Below are 20,871 nucleotides of genomic sequence, written 5' to 3'. Positions count from 1 at the left end.
TGGGAGAACAAATTTCAAATGGTGACTTTGTAAACACGACTGTGTTATTGTCAACTTTTTGTATTAAAGTAATATTCTTATTTCAGTGGTTTCCATTTGAGTTATTAAAAGGCCTATTCGGTAGATTGCAAATAAAAACAAATCCAGTTGCCTGCGACGACGAATCAACATCAGGTACCACCTCTGGCCGGTCGGAACCTGACGAGCCGTTGTGACATCACCGCCTCTATATAAGTCCCCGCTCCTCAGTCCAGTCCTCAGTGGTGATCAGAGAGCAACGACTGAGCTGCATATCAATAACCAGCGACAGCAACAAACTGAGAGATCCACTATGGTGAGGAAGAGACAGGTAGAGATACAGGAGGGAGACCAGGAGACCCTGTGGGGACCCCACGTCGCCCCCCGGAGAACAGCGTCCGGCACAGGTGAGGAAGGAGAGGACACGCACGCCAACCGCACACGCACACTTTGATTCTGCAGATGCACATTAGTATTCTGTAAAAACGTGTGGTTGTACATGATTATATTAAGTTAGGAGTCCAACTGACTTTCTTTAAAGAAGTGGCAGGCAACACACACCCACACATACACACACACACACAGCACACACACACACACACACACACACACACACACACACACACACACACACACACACACACACACACACACACACACACACACACCCCCACACACACACTCAAATACAAACACACGATTGTACACATTTAATATCAGTGCTTTATAAAAAATATATATGATATATATGTATATGATCTATAAATACGTTTATGCATGTTTTTCTTGAACTTTTCTAATCGAAAAAACATCAAAATTATTGATTTATGCTTTACATATTTTTGCCATTTTCAAAAGAATGTATACGCCAAACATTCCGTCCCCGTGACGACGCCCCGTGACGACGTCCCCGTGACGACGTCACCGCGGCGGCCCTCTGACATCACGGGGCCATGCTCCTCGATATAAGATAATAATAAGATAGTTAGATAGATAGATAGATAACTACTTTAATAATCCCAGAGGGAAATTATTTAACAACTAACAACTAGAAAATGCATTTCCTGCATCCGTAGCGCGGCGAACTCTGTAGGGGTTTGTTTAACGGCGTTGCTATGGTTACCTAAATTATTATAAGCAACTGAAAACGATGCCGGTTTGAAACTAAAACTGTGATTCTGAGAAAGTATAAATGCTATTGAAATTCCGTTGGGATAGTATTGAAGATACAAGTGTGTAGATTTGTTTAATGGTTTGAACGAGGATAAACGGTTGAAAAAGGATTGAGTTAACTTACGATGTTATAAGAAGTAGGTGTATCAGAATGGGCATTGACGTCTTCAATGAAAACAGCTGAAAACGAAGCGGTATGAATCTAAAAGTGTGATTCTGAACAAAGTTTAAATGATATCGAAATTCCGTTTAGATATTATGGAAGATACAAGTGTGTAGATTTGTTAAATGGTTTGAACGAAGATAAACGGTTGAAAATTGATTTAGTTACGTTACTAAGTACCAGAAGGACGGCTCTGCCGTCCCTCCCATTGACTCCCATGTTATAAAAAAGATAATATTTAAAAGTAGAATATCTCAAAAAGTATAAAATATTTTCAAAATCTGAAAAGAAACGCGCGATTCCAAGCTATTCTGAATATTTAAAAATTTGAATGGAGGTCTCTCGGTGAAAAATTGAGGAAGGAGATAGGTCCCAAAGTTTGTAGAGAATAAGAAAGAAAGAAAGAAAGAAAGAAAGAAAAGAAAGAAAGAAAGAAAGAAAGAAAGAAAGAAAGAAAGAAAGAAGAAAGAAAGAAAGAAAGAAAGAAAGAAAGAAAGAATAAAACTTATGAAGAACATTAGTTTGAGCGCTGCATGCAGCACTCACCTAATAACCTGTATTTATGCATTGCTTTTCTAAAACAGAGCTACAAAGTGCTACGTCAATGCCCAAAATAAAAAGAAAGACAGCAAAACAACCAAACAAAAATCAATGTCTAAGATTAACTGTATCACAGGTCTTAACCTAACCCAAAAATACCATCAATGAAAAGTGTACCAGGCAAAAAACATAAAAATAACATTAAACCTAAATAAACTCTTTAAAAGCATTGTGGTACAGGTGAGACTTAAGGAGGGACTTAAAAGATGTCAACGAATCAGCTAACCTTATTTTCTCAGGCAATGCATTCCAAAGCTTTGGGGCTATCACAGAAAAAGACCCGTCCCCTTTAGCAGCTAGCCGGGACTCAGGAATAGTGAGTAAAATATAAGTCACCGCTCCTCAGTGCCGTGCTCAGTGGTGATCAGAGAGCGGAGCGATGAGCGTTACCGGGTGATCAGAGAGCGAGCACAGCGGCCAGTGAGCCAAGTTAGCAATCAGCGAGGGAACTATGGAGAAGAGAGGGGCGAGGAAACATTAACGTGATGATCTCTTCCGACAGGAGGAAGAGGCCACCCCCGATCCGGACTCCTCCTCCCCCTCTCCGGACCCCCCCCCGCCCCATCATGTCCTCCACCTCGTCTCAAAACAAAGAACGTCTGAGAACAGTGAGGGAGGAGAGGACACCAACACCAACACGGAGCGACTGAGACGTCTTTTGTTTCCTGTCGTGGGGTCTTCAGTGGACCCGAAGAGTTCCTGATGCCGTGTGTTTGTGTCCTAGGTGGTGATCAGATGGATGGAGACAAATGAAGAGGCGAATGACCCGGACCAAGGCCAGACCGCCCCGGACCAAGGCCAGACCCCCCCGGACCAAGGCCAGACCGCCCCGGACCAAGGCCAGACCGCCCCGGACCACGGCCAGACCGCCCCGGACCGAGGCCAGACCCCCCCGGACCGAGGCCAGAACCACCCCGGACCGAGGCCAGACCGCCCCGGACCGAGGCCAGACCCCCCCGGACCGAGGCCAGACCGCCCCGGACCGAGGCCAGACCCCCCCGGACCGAGGCCAGACCGCCCCGGACCGAGGCCAGACCGCCCCGGACCAAGGCCAGACCCCCCCGGACCGAGGCCAGACCGCCCCGGACCGAGACCAGACCGCCCCGGACCGAGACCAGACCGCCCCGGACCAAGGCCAGACCGCCCCGGACCAAGGCCAGACCCCCGGTGAACCTGGTGAGTTCGCAGCATTGTTGTTTTTACCTGTTTGTGTGTGTGTTTACCTGCTAGTGTGTGTGTGTGTGTGTGTGTGTGTGTGGTGTGTGTGTGTGTGTGTGTGTGTGTGTGTTAGAGCCCGACTAATTATCGGCGGTCCGATATTATCGGTCGATATTAGGCATTTTCCAAACTATCGGTATCGGCCGATTAATTAATTGTAATAAAATAAAATAAATATATTGTTTTTTAGTCATTGTGTTTTTGTTCAAAGGAGATTGATTTTCATATCTCAAGTTTGTATTTTTATACATTTTATTCATCAGAATTGTAATGAATTTTTAGATTTTAGACTTTTCTGTTGTGACAATAAAATAATAAAATAAAGTTTATGTTTAAACCGCATTACCTTATTATTTTAGTGAGGACTCATAAATGACTTCAAATAACCAATGTTAGGTAAATCTGTTGATGTTTTGTTATGCGTTTCTGGAATTTCTTTTTTTAATATATATCGGCCGATATATCGGAATATCAGATTTTTAAATCACCAAATATTTGTATCGGTATCGGCCTTAAAATCCTTTATCGGTCGGGCTCTAGTGTGTGTCTGTGTGTGTGTGTGCGCACGCTCGTGTGCGTACGGTATTGTTTGCATTTATCTTTTGAGTTTAATGTGTCAGCATAATCACGAAACATTGACTGAGCGACTCACTGTCTCCGACAGCAGACAGGGCCCTCAGAAAGGACCTGTCCCAGGTCACGGGGAACACGAGGACCCGGTTGAGGGGACTCAGGGAGCTCTGGGCTGAGACCCTTACCATCGCCCTGCTGGATCAGGAGGAGGAGAAGCCTTTGGGCCGCCCTTCAGGCCTGATCCCCGTCCCTGGCCAGACTGCCCCGGACCGAGGCCAGACCGCCCCGGACCAAGGCCAGACCGCCCCGGACCGAGTCCAGACCGCCCCGGACCGAGTCCAGACCGCCCCGGACCGAGGCAAGACCGCCCCGGACCACGGCCAGACCGCCCCGGACCGAGGCCAGACCGCCCCGGACCGAGTCCAGACCGCCCCGGACCACGGCCAGACCGCCCCGGACCGAGTCCAGACCGCCCCGGACCACGGCCAGTCCGCCCCGGACCAAGGCAGACCGCCCCGGACCGAGGCCAAGACCGCCCCGGACCGAGGCCAGACCGCCCCGGACCAAGGCCAGACCCCCGATGAACCAGGTGAGTTCGCTGCATTTTTTTAATCTGTTTGTGTCTGTGTTTGTACCTGCTTGTGTATGTGTGTGTGTGTGTGTGAGTGAGTGAGTGAGTGAGTGAGTGAGTGAGTGAGTGAGTGAGTGAGTGAGTGAGTGAGTGAGTGAGTGAGTGAGTGAGTGAGTGAGTGAGTCGGCCGATATATATTTGTACCTTTATCGGTCGGACTCTAGTGTGTGTGTGTGTGTGTGTGTGCGTGCGCGTACGTGCGTGCTGTATTGTGTGCATTTATCTTTTGAGTTTATGTGTCTGCATAATCACGAAACATTGACTGAGCGACTCACTGTCTCTGACAGCAGACAGGGCCCTCAGAAAGGACCTGTCCCAGGTCACGGGGAACACGAGGACCCGGTTTGAGGGGACTCAGGGAGCTCTGGGCTGAGACCCTTACCATCGCCCTGCTGGATCAGGAGGAGGAGAAGCCTTTGGGCCGCCCTTCAGGCCTGAACCCCGTCCCTGGCCAGACCACCCCGGACCAAGGCCAGACCGCCCCGGACCGGGGGCAGACCACCCCGGACCGAGGCCAGACCGCCCCGGACCAAGGCCAGACCCCCGATGAACCAGGTGAGTTCACTGCAGTTTTTTTATATGTTTGTGTCTTGTTTTTTACCTGCTTTGTGTGTGTGTGTGTGTGTGTGTGTGTGTGTGTGTGTGTGTGTTGTGTGTGTGTGTGTGTGTGTGTGTGTGTGTGTGTGTGTGTGTGTGTGTGTGTGTGTGTGTGTGTGTTTATGTATGTGTGTGTTAGAGCCCGACAAATATATCGGCAGGTCCGATATTATCGGCTGAATTAGGCATTTTTCCAAACTATCGGTATCGGCCCGATTAATAAATATTAAAAAAAATTAAAAATATATTATATGGTTTTAAGTTATTGTGGTTTGTCAAAGGACTTGATTTTCGTATCTTAGGTTTGTATTTTATGCATTTTATTATGAGAAATGTAATGAATTTGAACTTGACTTTTCTGTTTTGAAAATAAAATAAGATTAATTAATATTAAAAAAACATAAAATATGTATATATTTTTGTAGTTATTGTGTTTTTGTTCAAAGGACATTGATTTTTTCATATCTTAAGTTTGTAATACATTTTAATTATGAGAAATTTAATACATTTTGATTTTGACTTTTCTATTGTGACGATAAAGAATAAAATAAAGTTATATTTTAAACTGCCTTACCTCATTATTTTAGTAAGGACTCATAAATAGCTACAAATAACCAATGTTAGGGAATTCCGTCTATGTTTTGTTACGCGTTTCTGGAATTCCTTTTTTTAATAAATATCGATATATATATATTTATACCTTTATCGGTCGGGCTCTAGTGTGTGTGTGTGTGTGTGCGCGCGTACGTGCGTGCTGTATTGTATGCATTTATCTTTTGAGTTTAATGTGTCAGCATAATGACGAAACATTGACTGAGCGACTCACTGTCTCTGACAGCATACAGGGCCCTCAGAAAGGACCTGTCCCAGGTCACGGGAAACACCAGGACCCGGTTGAGGGGACTCAGGGAGCTCTGGGCTGAAACCCTTACCATCGCCCTGCTGGATCAGGAGGAGGAGAAGCCTTTGGGCCGCCCTTCAGGCATGAACCCCTTCCCTGGCCAGACACCCCCGGACCGAGGCCAGACCGCCCCGGACCGAGTCCAGACCGCCCCGGACCGAGGCCAGGCCGCCCCGGACCACGGCCAGACCGCCCCGGACCGAGGCCAGGCCGCCCGGACCGAGGCCAGGCCGCCCCGGACCGAGGCCAGGTCGCCCCGGACCGAGGCCAGGCCGCCCCGGACCGAGGCCAGGCCGCCCGGACCAAGGCCAGACCCCCGATGAACCTGGTGAGTTTGCTGCAGTTTTTTTTAACCTGTGTATGTGCGTGCGTGTGTGTGTGTGTGTGTGTGTGTGTGTGTGTGTGTGTGTGTGTGTGTGTGTGTGTGTGGTGTGTGTGTGTGTGTGTGTGTGTGTGTGTGTGTGTTAGAGCCCGACTAATATATCGGCGGCCCGATATTATCGGTCGATATTAGGCATTTTCCAAACTATCGGTATCGGCCGATTAATTAATTGTAAGAAAAGAAAATATATATATTGTTTTTTAGTCATTGTGTTTTTGTTCAAAGGAGATTGATTTTCATATCTCAAGTTTGTATTTATATATTTTATTCATCAGAAATTTGATGAATTTTGATTTAGACTTTTCTGTTGTGACAATAAAAGATAAAATAAAGTTTATGTTTAAACCGCATTACCTTATTATTTTAGTGAGGACTCATAAATGACTTCAAATAACCAATGTTAGGTAAATCTGTTGATGTTTTGTTACGCGTTTCTGGATTTCTTTTTTTTAATAGATATCGGCCGATATATCGGAATATATCGGATTTTTAAATCCCACAAATGTTGTCTATGTATATCGGCCATTTTAAAATCCTTTATACGGCGTTCCTTTTGGCTCCGAGTGTTTGTGTCTGTGTGTGTCCTTGTTCCGTGCGACGCAGCGTGTGCGTTACGGTATTGTTTGCATTTTATCTTCCCTGAGCTTTAAAGTCGTCAGCATGAATCATGAACACATTGACCTGAGCGACTCTCACTGTCTCCGACAGCAGACCAGGGCCCTCAGGAAAGGACCTGTCCCAGGTCACGTGGGAACACAGAGGACCCGGTGAGGGCGACTCAGGGAGCTTCTGGGCTGAGACCCTTACCATTCGCCCTGCTGGATCAGAGGAGGAGAAGCCTTTGGGCCGCCCTTCAGGCACTGAACCCCTTCCCTGGCCAGGACTGCCCCGGACCGATGGCCAAGATCCGCCCCGGACCAACGGCCAGTGACCGCCCCGGACCGAGGCCAGGCCGCCCCGGACCGAGGCCACCAGACTGCCCCGGACCGAAGGTCCAGACCGCCCCCGGACCCCGAGTCCAGACCGCCACGGACCGAGTCCAGACTCCCCGGACCGAGGCCAGATCCCGCCTCCGGCAAACGAGGCCAGACCTCCTCGTGACCATACGGCCAGACCCTCCGATGACCTGGTGAGTTCGCTGCTGTGCAGTTTTTAGAGCCTGACAAACTATATCGGCGATCCGACATTATCGGCCAATATTATGAAATTCGTCCAAACTACTCGGCCGATTTATTAATAAAAAAGTTTAGTTATTGTGGTTTGTTCAAAGGACGTTAATTTTCATACCTTAAGTTTGTATTTTATACCATTTTATATATGAGAAATTTAATATACAATTTAGATTTTGACCTTTTTCTATTGTGACAATAAAATAACAAAATAAAGTTACTTTTGAAACGCATTACCTTATTATTTTAGTGAGGACTCATAAATGACTCAAATAACCAATGTTAGGTAAATCTGTTTATGTTTTGTCACGCGTTTCTGGATTTCCTTTTTTTATATTATATCGTCCGATATATCGGAATATCAGATTTTTAAATCACCAAATATTTGTATCGGTAATCGGCCTTAAAAATCCCTTATCGGTCGGGCTCTAGTGTGTGTCTGTGTGTGTGTGTGTGCGCACGCGCGGGTGCGTACGGTATTGTTTGCATTTATCTTTTGAGTTTTAATGTGTCAGCATGAATCACGAAACATTGACTGAGCGACTCACTGTCTCCGACAGCAGACAGGGCCCTCAGAAAGGACCTGTCCCAGGTCACGGGGAACACGAGGACCCGGTTGAGGGGACTCACGGAGCTCTGGGCTGAGACCCTTACCATCGCCCTGCTGGATCAGGAGAGGAGAAGCCTTTGGGCCGCCCTTCAGGCCTGATCCCCGGTCCCTGGCCAGACCGCCCCGGACCGAGGCCCAGGACCGCCCCGGACCGAGTCCAGACCGCCCCGGACCGAGGCCAGGCCGCCCGGACCGAGGCCAGGCGCCCCGGACCGAGGGCCAGGTCGCCCCGGACCGAGGCCAGGCCGCCCCGGACCGAGGCCAGGCCGCCCCGGACCAAGGCCAGACCCCCGATGACCCTGGTGAGTTTGCTGCAGTTTTTTTTAACCTGTGTATGTGCGTGCGTGTGTGTGTGTGTGTGTGGATGTGTGTGTGTGTGTGTGTGGTGTGTGTGTGTGTGTGTGTCTGTGTGTGTGTGTGTGTGTGTGTGTGTGTGTGGTGTGTTAGAGCCCGACTAATATATCGGCGGTCCGATATTACCAGTCGATATTAGGCATTTTCCAAACTATCGGTATCGGCCGATTAATTAATTGTAAGAAAATAAAATAGATATATTGTTTTTTAGTTATTGTGTTTTGTTCAAAGGAGATTGATTTCATATCTCAAGTTTGTATTTTTAAACATTTTATTCATCAGAAATTTAATGAATTTTGATTTAGACTTTTCTGTTGTGACAATAAAAGAATAAAATAAAGTTTATTTTTAAACCGCATTGCCTCATTATTTTAGTGAGGACTCATGAATGACTTCAAATAACCAATGTTAGGTAAATCTGTTTATGTTTTGTTACGCGTTTCTGGAATTTCTTTATATACATCGGCCGATATGTCGGAATATCGGATTTTTAAATCACCAAATATTTGTATCGGTATCGGCCTTAAAAATCCTTTATCGGTCGGGCTCCAGTGTGTGTGTGTGTGTGTGCGCACGGCTGTGTGTGTACAGTATTGTTATGCATTTATCTTTTGAGTTTTATGTGTCTGCATAATCACGAAACATTGATCTGAGCGACTCACTGTCTCCGACAGCAGACAGGGCCCTCAGAAAGGACCTGTCCCAGGTCACGGGGAACACGAGGACCCGGTTGAGGGGACTCAGGGAGCTCTGGGCTGAGACCCTTACCATCGCCCTGCTGGATCAGGAGGTGGAGAATCCTTTGGGCCGCCCTTCAGGCCTGAACCCCTTCACTGGCCAGACCGCCCCGGACCAAGGCCAGACCGCCCCGGACCGAGGCCAGACCGCCCCGGACCGAGGCCAGACCGTCCCGGACCGAGGCCAGACCGCCCGGACCACGGCCAGACAGACGCCCCGGACCGAGGCCAGACCGCCCGGACCGAGGCCAGACCGCCCCGGACCGAGGCCAGACCGCCCCGGACCGAGGCCAGACCCCGATGAACCAGGTGAGTTCGCTGCAGTTTTTTTAATCTGTTTGTGTCTGTGTTTGTACCTGCTTGGTGTGTGTGTGTGTGTGTGTGAGTGAGTGAGTGAGTGAGTGAGTGAGTGAGTGAGTGAGTGAGTCGGCCGATATATTTGTACCTTTATCGGTCGGGCTCTAGGTGTGTGTGTGTGTGCGTGCGCGTACGTGCGTGCTGTATTGTGTGCAGTTATCTTTTGAGTTTTATGTGTCTGCATAATCACGAAACATTGACTGAGCGACTCACTGTCTCCGACAGCAGACAGGGCCCTCAGAGAGGACCTGTCCCAGGTCACGGGGAACACGAGGACCCGGTTGAGGGGACTCAGGGAGCTCTGGGCTGAGACCCTTACCATTGCCCAGCTGGATCAGCTAGAGGAGAAGCCTTTGGGCCGCCCTTCAGGCCTGAACCCCTTCACTGGCCAGACCGCCCCGGACCACGGCCAGACCGCCCCGGACCGAGGCCAGACCGCCCCGGACCAAGTTCAGGCCCCCGATGAACCTGGTGAGTTCGCTACAGTTTTTTTAATCTGTTTGTGTACCTGCGTGTGGGTGTGTGGTGTGTGTGTTGTGTGTGTGTGGTGTGTGTTGTGTGTGTGTGTGTGTGTGTGTGTGGTGTGTGTGTGGTGTGTGTGTGTGTGTGTTAGAGCCCGACTAATATATCGGCGGTCCGATATTATCGGTCGATATTAGGCATTTTCCAAACTATCGGTATCGGCCGATTAATTAATTGTAAGAAATAAAATAGATATATTGTTTTTTAGTTATTGTTTTTGTTCAAAGGAGATTGATTTTCATATCTCAAGTTTGTATTTTTATACATTTTATTCATCAGAAATTTAATGAATTTTGATTTAGACATTTCTGTTGTGACAATAAAAGAATAAAATAAAGTTTATTTTTAAACCGCATTGCCTCATTATTTTAGTGAGGACTCATAAATGACTTCAAATAACCAATGTTAGGTAAATCTGTTTAAGTTTTGTTACGCGTTTCTGGAATTTCTTTTTTTATATATATCGGCCGATATATCGGAATATCGGATTTTTAAATCACCAAATATTTGTATCGGTATCGGCCTTAAAAATCCTTTATCGGTCGGGCTCCAGTGTGTGTGTGTGTGTGTGTGCGCACGCTTGGTGTGTACAGTATTGTTTGTATTTATCTTTTGAGTTTAATGTGTCAGCATAATCACGAAATATTGACTGAGCGACTCACTGTCTCCGACAGCAGACAGGGCCTCAGAGAAAGGACCTGTCCCAAGGTCACGGGGGGAAACCAGGGGACCGCGTTGAGGGGAACTAAGGGAAGCTCTGGGCGAGACCATTACCATGCCCTGATGGATCAGGAGGAGGAGAGCCTTTGGGCGCCCTTCAGGCCCTGAACACCTTCACTGGCCAGAAGCCCCGGACCGAGGCCAGACCGCCCGGGCGAGGCCAGAAGCACGGACGAGGCCAGACCGTCACGGACCGAGGCCGACGCCCGGAGCAAGGACAGGACCGCCGGACCCGAGGCCAGACCGCCCCGGACCGAGGCCCAGGACGCCCCGGACCGAGGACAGACCCCGATGAACCAGGTGAGTTGCCTTCTCTGCAGTTTTTTTTAATCTGTTGTGTGGTCTGGTTGTACCTTGCTTGTGTTGTGTGTGTGGGTGTGTGTGAGGATGGTGGGTGAGTGATTGAGTGAAGTGAGTGAGTGAGTGCGTCTGAGTGATCTGAGAGTGATTGAGTGAGTCGGCGTATATATTGTCTTATGGTCGGTGGCTTAGTGTGTGTGTGTGGTGTGCGTGGCGCGTTACGTGCGTGCGTATTTGTGCATTTATTTTTGAGCTTATGTGTCTGCATAATCCGAAACATGACTGAGCGCTCTCACTGTCTCCGACAGCAGCCAGGGCCCTCAGAAAGGACCTGTCCCAGGTCAAGGGAACACGGGACCCGGTTGAGGGGACTCAGGGAGCTCTGGGCTGAGACCTTACCATCGCCAGCCGGAATCAGACTAGAGGAGAAGCCTTGGGCCGACTTCAGGCACCTGAACCCCTTCACTGGCCAGAAGCCCCGGACCACGGCCAGACCGCCCATCGGACCGAGGCCAGACCGATTCGGACGAGGCAAGACCGCCACGGACGAGGGCCAGACGTCGCCCTGGACAAGGCCAGACCAGCCCCGGACCAAGTAAGGCCCCCGAGGAACCTGGTGAGTTCGCACAGTTTTTTAATCTGTTTGTGTACCTGCGTTGGTGTGTGTGTGTGTGGTGTGTGGTGTGTGTGTGTTTGTGTGTAGAGGTGTGTGGTGTGTGTGTGTGGTGTGTGTGTGTGTGTGTGTGTTAGAGCCGGACTAATATATCGGCGGATCGAATTATCGGTAGATATTAGCATTTTCCAAACTATCGGTATCGGCCGTTAATTAATTTGTTAGAAAATAATAATATATATATTGTTTTTTTAGTCATTGTGTTTGTGTTCATAAGGAGATTGATTTTTATCTCAAGTTTGTAATTTTTATATATTTTATTCACAGGAAATTTGATGAATTTTGATTTAGGACTTTTTCTGTTGTGACAATAAAAGAATTTAAATAAAGTTTATGTTTAAACCGCATTACCGTATTATTTAGTGAGGACTCATAAATGCTTCAAATAACCAATGTAGGTAAATATGTTGATGTTTTGTTAGCGCTTTGGAAATTCTTTTTTTAATATTATATCGGCCAGTAGATCGGAAATTATCGGATTTTTAAATCACCAATATTTGTATTGGTATCGGCCTTAAAAAACCTTTATCGGTCGGGGATCTAGTGTGTGTTCTGTCTGTGTGTGTGTGTGCGCACGCGCGTGTTGCGTACGGTATGTTTGCATTACTTTGAGTTTTAAAGTGTCTAGCATAATCACGAAACATTTGACTGAGCGACTCACTGTCTCCGACAGCAGAACGGGCCCAGAAAGGACCTGTCCCAGGTCACGGGAACACGAGGACCCCGGTTGAGGGGACTCAGGGAGCTCTGGGCTGAGACCCTTACCATGCCTGCTGGATGGAGGAGGAGAGAAGCCTTTGGGCCGCCCTTCAGGCCTGAACCCCTTCCCCTGGCCAGACTTCCCCCCGGGACCGAGGCCAGACCAGCCCGGACCGAGGCCAGACCGCCCCGGGACCGAGGCCAGGGGGGCCCCCCCGGAACCGAGGCTCAGACCGCCCCGGACCGAGTCCAGGGACAGCCACGCGGACCGAGTCAGACCGCCACGGACCGAGTCCAGACCCCCCGGACCGAGGCCAGGACCTCCCGACCAAAGGCCAGACCCCCCGATGAACCTGGTGAGTTCGCTGCAGTTTTTAGAGCCTGACAAAATATCGGCGATCCGACATTATCGGCCAATATTAGAAATCTCGCCAAACTATCGGCCGATTTATTGATAAAAAGTTTAGTTATTGTGGTTTTTGTTCAAAGGACGTTGAATTTTCATACCTTAAGTTTGTATTTTTATACATTTTATATATGAGAAATTTAATAAATTTAGATTTTGACCTTTTCTATTGTGACAATAAAATAACAAATAAAGTTTATTTTTGAACTGCAATTACCTTATTATTTTAGTGAGGACCTCATAAATGACTCAAAATACCAATGTAGGTAAATCTGTTATGTTTTGTCACGCGTTTCTGGATTTCCCTTTTTTTATGTATATCGTCCGATATATCCGAATACTCGGATTTTTAAATCACCCAATATTTGTATCGTAACGGCCTTAAAAATCCCTTATCGGTCGGGCTCTAGTGTGTTGTCTGTGTGTGTGTGTGCGCACACGCGGGTGCGTACGGTATGTTTGCATTATCTTTTGAGTTAATGTGTCAGCATGAATCACGAAACATTGGTACCTGAGCGACTCACTGTCTCCGACAGCAGACAGGGCCCTCAAGAAAGGACCTGTTCCAGGTCACGGGGGAACACGAGGACACGGTTTGAGGGGACTCACGGAGCTCTGGGCTGAGACCCGTACCATCGCCCTGCTGGATCAGGAGGAGGAGAAGCCTTTGGGCCGCCCTTCAGGCCTGATACCCCGTCCCTGGCCAGACCGCCCCGGACCGAGGCCAGACCGCCCCGGACCGCCCGTCCAGACCGCCCGGACCGAGGCCAGGACGCCCCGGACCACGTGCACAGACCGGCCCCGGACCGAGTCCAGGCCGCCCCGGACCGAGGCAAGGCCGCCCCGGACCGAGAGGCCAGGCTGCCCCCGGGACCGAGGCCAGGCTGCCCCGGACCGAGGCCAGGCCGCCCCGGACCAAGGGCCAGACCCCCGATGAACCTGGTGAGTTCGCTGCAGTTTTTTTAACCTGTGTGCTGCTGTGATGTGGCGTGTGTGGTGTGTGGGTGTGTGTGTGTGTGTGTGTGTGTGTGTTTGTGTGTGTGTGTTGTGTGTAGTGTGTAGTGTGTGGTGTGTTAGAGCTCCGACTAATATATCGCGGTCCGATATTCTCGGTCGATATTAGGCATTTTCCAAACTATCGGTATCGGTCCGATTAATAACTTGTAAGAAAATAAAATAGATATATTGTTTTTTATGTTATTGTGGTTTTTGCTCAAAGGAGATATGATTTTCATATCTCAAGTTTTGTATTTTTATACATTTTATTCATCAGAAATTTAATGAATTTTGATTAGACTTTTCTGTTGTGACAATATAAAGCATAAAATAAAGTTTATTTTTTAAACCGCATGTCCTCATTATTTTAGTGAGGACTCATAAATGACTTCAAATAACCAATGTTAGGTAAATCTGTTTATGTTTTGTTACGCGTTTCTGGGAATTTCTTTTTTAAATATATATCGGCCGATATATCGGAATATCGGATTTTTAAATCACCAAATATTTGTATCGGTATCGGCCTTAAAAATCCTTTATCGGTCGGGCTCCAGTGTGTGTGTGTGTGTGTGTGCGCACGCGTGTGTGCTGTACAGGTATGTTTGCATTTCTTTTTGAGTTTAATGTGTCCTGCATAATCACGAAACTATTGATCCTGAGCGACTCACTGTCTCCGACAGCAGACAGGGCCCTCAGAAGGGACCTGTCCAGGTCACGGGGAACACGAGGACCCGGTTGAGGGGACTCAGGGAGCTCTGGGCTGAGACCCCTTACCATCGCCCTGCTGGATCAGGAGGAGGAGAAGCTTTTGGCCGCCCTTCAGGCTGAACCCCTTCCCTGGCCAGACCTGTCCCGGACCGAGGCCAGACCGTCCCGGACCGAGGCCAGACCGCCCCGGACCACGGCCAGACCGCCCCGGACCAAGGCCAGACCCCCGATGAACCAGGTGAGTTCGCTGCAGTTTTTTTAATCTGTTTGTGTCTGTGTTTGTACCTGCTTGTGTGTGTGTGTGTGTGTGTGTGTGTGAGTGAGTGAGTGAGTGAGTGAGTGAGGGAGTGAGTCGGCCGATATATATTTGTACCTTTATCGGTCGGGCTCTAGTGTGTGTGTGTGTGTGCGTGCGCGTACGTGCGTGCTGTATTGTGTGCATTTATCTTTTGAGCTTTATGTGTCTGCATAATCACGAAACATTGACTGAGCGACTCACTGTCTCCGACAGCAGACAGGGCCCTCAGAAAGGACCTGTCCCAGGTCACGGGGAACACGAGGACCCGGTTGAGGGGACTCAGGGAGCTCTGGGCTGAGACCCTTACCATCGCCCTGCTGGATCAGCTAGAGGAGAAGCCTTTGGGCCGCCCTTCAGGCCTGAACCCCTTCACTGGCCAGACCGCCCCGGACCACGGCCAGACCGCCCCGGACCGAGGCCAGACCGCTCCGGACCGAGGCCAGACCGCCCCGGACCGAGGCCAGACCGCCTGGACCAAGGCCAGACCGCCCCGGACCAAGTTCAGGCCCCCGATGAACCTGGTGAGTTCGCTACAGTTTTTTTAATCTGTTTGTGTACCTGCGTGTGTGTGTGTGTGTGTGTGTGTGTGTGTGTGTGTGTGTGTGTGTGTGTGTGTGTGTGTGTGTGTGTGTGTGTGTGTGTGTGTGTTAGAGCCCGACTAATATATCGGCGGTCCGATATTATCGGTCGATATTAGGCATTTTCCAAACTATCGGTATCGGCCGATTAATTAATTGTAAGAAAATAAAATATATATATTGTTTTTTAGTCATTGTGTTTTTGTTCAAAGGAGATTGATTTTCATATCTCAAGTTTGTATTTTTATATATTTTCAAAAAAAAAAGGACCTTTCCTCAGAAAGGACCTGTCCCAGGTCACGGGGAACACGAGGACCCGGTTGAGGGGACTCAGGGAGCTCTGGGCTGAGACCCTTACCATCGCCCTGCTGGATCAGGAGGAGGAGAAGCCTCTGGGCCGCCCTTCAGGCCTGAACCCCTTCACTGGCCAGACCGTCCCGGACCGAGGCCAGACCGCCCCGGACCGAGTCCAGACCGCCCCGGACCGAGGCCAGACCGCCCCGGACCGAGGCCAGACCGCCCCGGACCGAGGCCAGACCGCCCCGGACCAAGACCAGACCGCCCCGGACCAGGGCCAGACCGCCCCGGACCAAGTCCAGACCGCCCCGGACCAGGGTCAGACCGCCCCGGACCGAGTCCAGACCGCCCCGGACCAGGGCCAGACCGCCCCGGACCGAGTCCAGACTGATCAGAAGGAGAAGCCTTTGGGCCGCCCTTCAGTCCTGAACCCCTTGGGAGACATTAAGACGGCCACACAGCAGGCTGAGGGGAAGGGCCCCAGGTCTTGGATGCATGTCCTGTAAAAAAATTATATATATATATGTATATAATAATAATAATAGCATACAAAAAACCCCAAAAAATAAAAGCCCCATAAAATGTATTACTGCACCATTGTACAGACAAAGTATGTACGTCAAACATCTGATGGCACCCAACCGATCATCAATGTGGACTTGGGCGGGACCCATCTGATGTTTGAGGTCCATACTTTGTCTGGGCCCAGGTGAATTTATAAAAAGTATGTACGTCAACATCTGATGGCACCCGACCAGGTCGACATCAATGTGACATCACACAGGAGGGAAACGCAGCTTTGTCGGAGCCCGGGTGAATTTAAACAAAGTAGTCAAACATCTGATGGGACTCAACCAAGTCCTCATCGGTGTTGCATCACACTGAGGTGTGTAATGCTTTGTTTAAATTCACCTGCGCTTGGACCAAGCTGCGGTTTCTCTCCAGTGTGAAGTCACATCGATGTGGACTTGGTCGGGTCCCATCCGATGTTGGACGTACACACTTTGTTTCAATTCCCCTGGGCCCAAATGCCAATTCTTGTATATAAAATCGAATAAAATATGTTTGCCGGCGGTTGTTTGAGGGAAAGTAATAGCTAAAACCTCTAAAATAAAGAAACTTAAAGCAGAGGCGTACCAGAACCACTCTTTAAGATTAAGAGAACTGGAACAGCAATATCAAAAGACAAACAACCCGAATATATGTAAAAAAATTAGGGATACCCAAACTAAGACAAATTATATATTAATGGACGAATATGGAAAAAATAACATATTTATGAAACAAAATTATTATGAAATTGGCCCAAGAGCAACTAAACTCCTAGCAAAACGTATACAAAAACAACAAGCAGTTAATACCATACATACAATTAAGGATCCATGCACCAATGAGACGATAGACGAGCCGGAAAATATAGAAAGAGTATTTAGGGGGTTCTATGAAAAATTATATACACAACCGGCTGCTGCAAACGAGGAAGAAATTAGAACCTTTTTAAACTAATTGGATTTACCGTCAATTGGCACTTACCAAAATGACAGATTAACAGCAGACATTACAAGGGAAGAGATTATTTATGATATAAAATCATTGAATAACAATAAATCTCCAGGGAGCGATGGTTATCCTGCAGAGTGGTACAAGATTTTTAAGGAGGAACTGCTACCAGCTCTCCAGACTTCCTTTAATTGGACTCTAAAAGAAAACAAAACACCACCAACATGGGCCGAAACAATTATATCAGTCATTCCAAAACCAGGCGAAGATAAGGATAGATGTGAAAATTATAGACCGATCTCAATACTAAATTTAGATTATAAACTATAAACGTCAATTATCTCTAAAATAATAAATACCTTCATTACAGAATTAATTGACGAAGATCAAACGGGATTCATATCGGGCCGCCAAACCCAAGATAGTATACGCCGAACTCTACAAATAATTGACAATGCAAGAAGAGAGAAACAAAGCACTGTACTGGTTAGCATTGACGCGGAGAAGGCATTCGACTGTGTGAATTGGAAATTCCTTTATCAGGTGTTGGAACGATTGAGATTTAATACTAAATCAGTACAATTGATTAAAACACTTTATCAAAAACCCTCTGCTAGAATTAAAAGTTTGTCCAAGAAAATATATCTACAGAGATCGACCAGACAAGGATACTGTATGTCGCCGATCCTGTTTGCGATTTTCATTGAGCCCTTAGCTCAAGCAATCCGACAAAATAAAGAACTTAAAGGGGTCACGATTAAGGGTATAGAACATAAATTGGGACTTTTTGCTGATGATTTAATAGCTTTCCTCGAACAACCCAACACGTCGCTCCCTAATTTGATGAAGCTACTACACACGTATGGCCATCTGTCAGGATATAAAATTAATGTTTCCAAAACACAGATTTTATCGTTGAATTATACCCCACCAAAAGAGATCATGGAAATATATGCCCTTAATTGGAACCTAAAGTCAATTCAATATTTGGGCGTTACGATCACTAAAAACTCCACCGACCTATATAAAGCAAATTATAACAATTTAGATCAAGAAATAAAAAAAGATATAGCAAGATGGTCTCCCCTCCCACTTGATCTAAACTCAAGAATTTAGATAGTTAAGCTTAATATATTGCCCAGATTTCTCTATCTATTCCAATCTTTACCAATAGAGGTCCCCAGGGGTCAATTTGCTAATTGGGACAGAATGATTTCCAGATTTGTCTGGGGGGGGTAAAAGACCTAGAGTCAGATGCAAAACTCTTCAGCTAAGGAAAGAGAGAGGAGGTATGGGTCTTCCAAAATTAAAGGAATACTATTATGCTGCTCAATTGAGACCTGTGTACTGTTGGTGTAGGTCAGAATTTAGAGCAAAATGGAAAGACATAGAAAGAGAAGTAAACCAAATTCCAATTCAACATTTCATTGGAGATAACAAACTATACAAAGAACTAAAAAATAAAATGGACCGAACAACAGTACACACGCTAGGTCTATGGTTTAAAATTTTGAAAGTATATAAGATTCAGAATGACATTAATATATTAAAATGGGTAGCACATGATAGAAATTCCAAACCTGCATTGTATGATCCAGGATTCAAGCACTGGGTAACAAAGGGAATAACAACTTGGTGTGTTTTGGTTAAAGACGGGAGGCTGGAGAGTTTTGAAAATATAAGAAGAAAATATGAATTGGGAGCTCATGAATTCTATAGATACCTTCAAATGAGGGACTATTTCAAAAGGGAAATCGGGTCAGATTCTCCCAAGGAGGTGAACGGTGTCATCCAAATCATAATAAAAGCATATCAGGAAAGTAACATAAGAATAATTTCGGCAATGTTTAGAGTTTTGAATACTAACGACAAACATTTAACTAAATATATTAAGACGAAATGGGAAAAAGGACTCATTGTACAAATTTCAGATGAAGATTGGCATGATATGTGGAGGGTACATCACTCGTCCACCAGTTCACGAACTTGGAGGGAATTCTCATGGAAGAATCTCATTTGTTTCTTTATAACACCAAAAGTGAAAAGTAAGCAGCTTAACAAGAGTCAGAAATGTTGGCGGGAATGTGGGTCTTACAATGTGGACCATGCACATGTATTTTGGAATTGTCAGAAAATAACTGTATTTTGGGAGATGGTTCGTAAAGTATTAAAGCAAATACTAGGATAAGAGGTCCCCAAAAGTAGTTTGGTGCTCTATCTATGTACATTTCAGGAAGAGAATATTATTGCGAGTGATATATATTTGATAAAAATACTGCTGGTAGAGAGCAAGAAAGCTATCACCAGACATTGGTGTAAAGAAACACCACCAACGAAGACTCATTGGTTTACTATTGTTGAAGAGATAGCTGTAATGGAGAAACTGACACACAAACTGAGACTTCAAGAAACACAATTCGACTGTAAATGGGAAAAATGGACACTTTACAGGACTCAAAATGAAGACATTGGATTGGAACAGTAGTAGATAATTACAAACTCAGGATATGAGAATATGAAGGTACTTCCCAGGCAGGTTTTTCTTGTTTTCTTGTTTGTTTGTTTTATTTCTATTGCCATTCCATTTGTTGATGTTGATATAATGTTGTCATGTTACTGTGAAAAACGGTCAATAAAGATCTAAGTGACAAAAATAAATAAAATATGTTTGCCAAAATCTTCATCCTCTTGTGTCTTTTTATAGATGTATTCGTATGTCTTATACTTGGTGGCAGACACACACTCTATGACACACACGTGTGTGAGTGTGCACACACACAACAATAGCAGATGGTGGAAGAAGAACCTGAAAGCCATGAGTCTTCCCAGAAAAGGGCCCTGGTAAAAGTAAAAGGCCCCCAATAGAATACGACTTGAGTAAAAGTCTTCCACTATCTGACATTAATTGCACTTAAGTATCAAAGGTAATTTTCTGATATTATGTGTACTTGAGCATGGAAATTAAAAGTACAAGTATTGTTAATAAAAAAAGCAAACCAATAAATGTTTTCCGATTTCAGATTTATTGGAACTTTGACAATAACACACACACACAGAGAGAGAGAGAGAAACAGAGGAGAGAGCAACAGAGACAGAGAGACAGAGACAAAGAGTAGGCACAGCAATTGTCACCGCATTGTCTGCGTCGTTTCACGTCGTATTCACCGTGAAATGGAAAAATGACTCAAGCAAACTTCACACAAAACTTTACCAGACTCGCCTTGCACTCGTTTCACCCAGGGAAAGATAGACTAGTTTCCCAGTCTTTATTGTAGCTGCATTCCTTATCTTAGCCATACGAGTCGTGCTTTCCTCCGTCTTGTGCTGAAGGCAGTTTGACCTGAGTTGCATTTTTTCTTGTTGGTGGGCGTGCCCTTAACCTGCATCCGCGTCCCATTTTGATTGACATGATCAATCGGCCCGCCCCGCCCCCTGTTGAAAGCCCTCATTGAACAAAATTGAGATTCTGAAGCCCTGTTTACACGAAGGGAAAACGCAGATATTTCCACGCGGTTTGTAAGTTCTGCGACGTTACCAAGTAAAACACTACAATTTACCCAGTAAGTAAGATGAAACTGTACTGTAAAAGGAAGCCTCGTTTGTTTCCATGGTATTACCAGGTTCATACCACATAATTTAGAAAAGATACATTCCATTGTCCATGCATTCAACACAAACTTGTACCATGTAC

General features: G+C 46.6%; 1 protein-coding gene across 1 annotated transcript; it reads left to right on the top strand.

Annotated features, from left to right (window-relative positions):
* Nucleotides 1–6,916: 6,916 nt before the first annotated feature.
* Nucleotides 6,917–12,782, top strand: LOC130378363 (translation initiation factor IF-2-like). The gene is made up of 5 exons (XM_056585144.1): nt 6,917–7,023; nt 7,138–7,331; nt 10,798–11,025; nt 11,434–11,620; nt 12,536–12,782. The coding sequence occupies exons 1-5, from the start codon at nt 6,917–6,919 to the stop codon at nt 12,780–12,782; spliced, it is 963 nt and encodes a 320-aa protein (XP_056441119.1).
* The last annotated feature ends 8,089 nt before the right edge of the window (nt 12,783–20,871 follow it).

This window comes from Gadus chalcogrammus, unplaced genomic scaffold, assembly GCF_026213295.1.
Source record: "Gadus chalcogrammus isolate NIFS_2021 unplaced genomic scaffold, NIFS_Gcha_1.0 GACHA073, whole genome shotgun sequence".
NCBI lineage: Eukaryota > Metazoa > Chordata > Actinopteri > Gadiformes > Gadidae > Gadus > Gadus chalcogrammus.
The sequence above is the reverse complement of the archived record's forward strand: the minus strand, read 5'-3'. Positions and strand labels throughout refer to the sequence as shown.

Bases quoted from the DNA above. Each gene is read 5' to 3' on its own strand.
- LOC130378363 (XM_056585144.1), top strand. From the start codon at position 6,917: ATGAATCATGAACACATTGACCTGAGCGACTCTCACTGTCTCCGACAG. The intron at 7,332-10,797 runs GCAAACGAGGCC...CTGATGGATCAG, and splicing joins GAGGCCAGATCCCGCCTCCG to GAGGAGGAGAGCCTTTGGGC. The intron at 11,621-12,535 runs GTAAGGCCCCCG...TCCCCTGGCCAG, and splicing joins CCAGACCAGCCCCGGACCAA to ACTTCCCCCCGGGACCGAGG.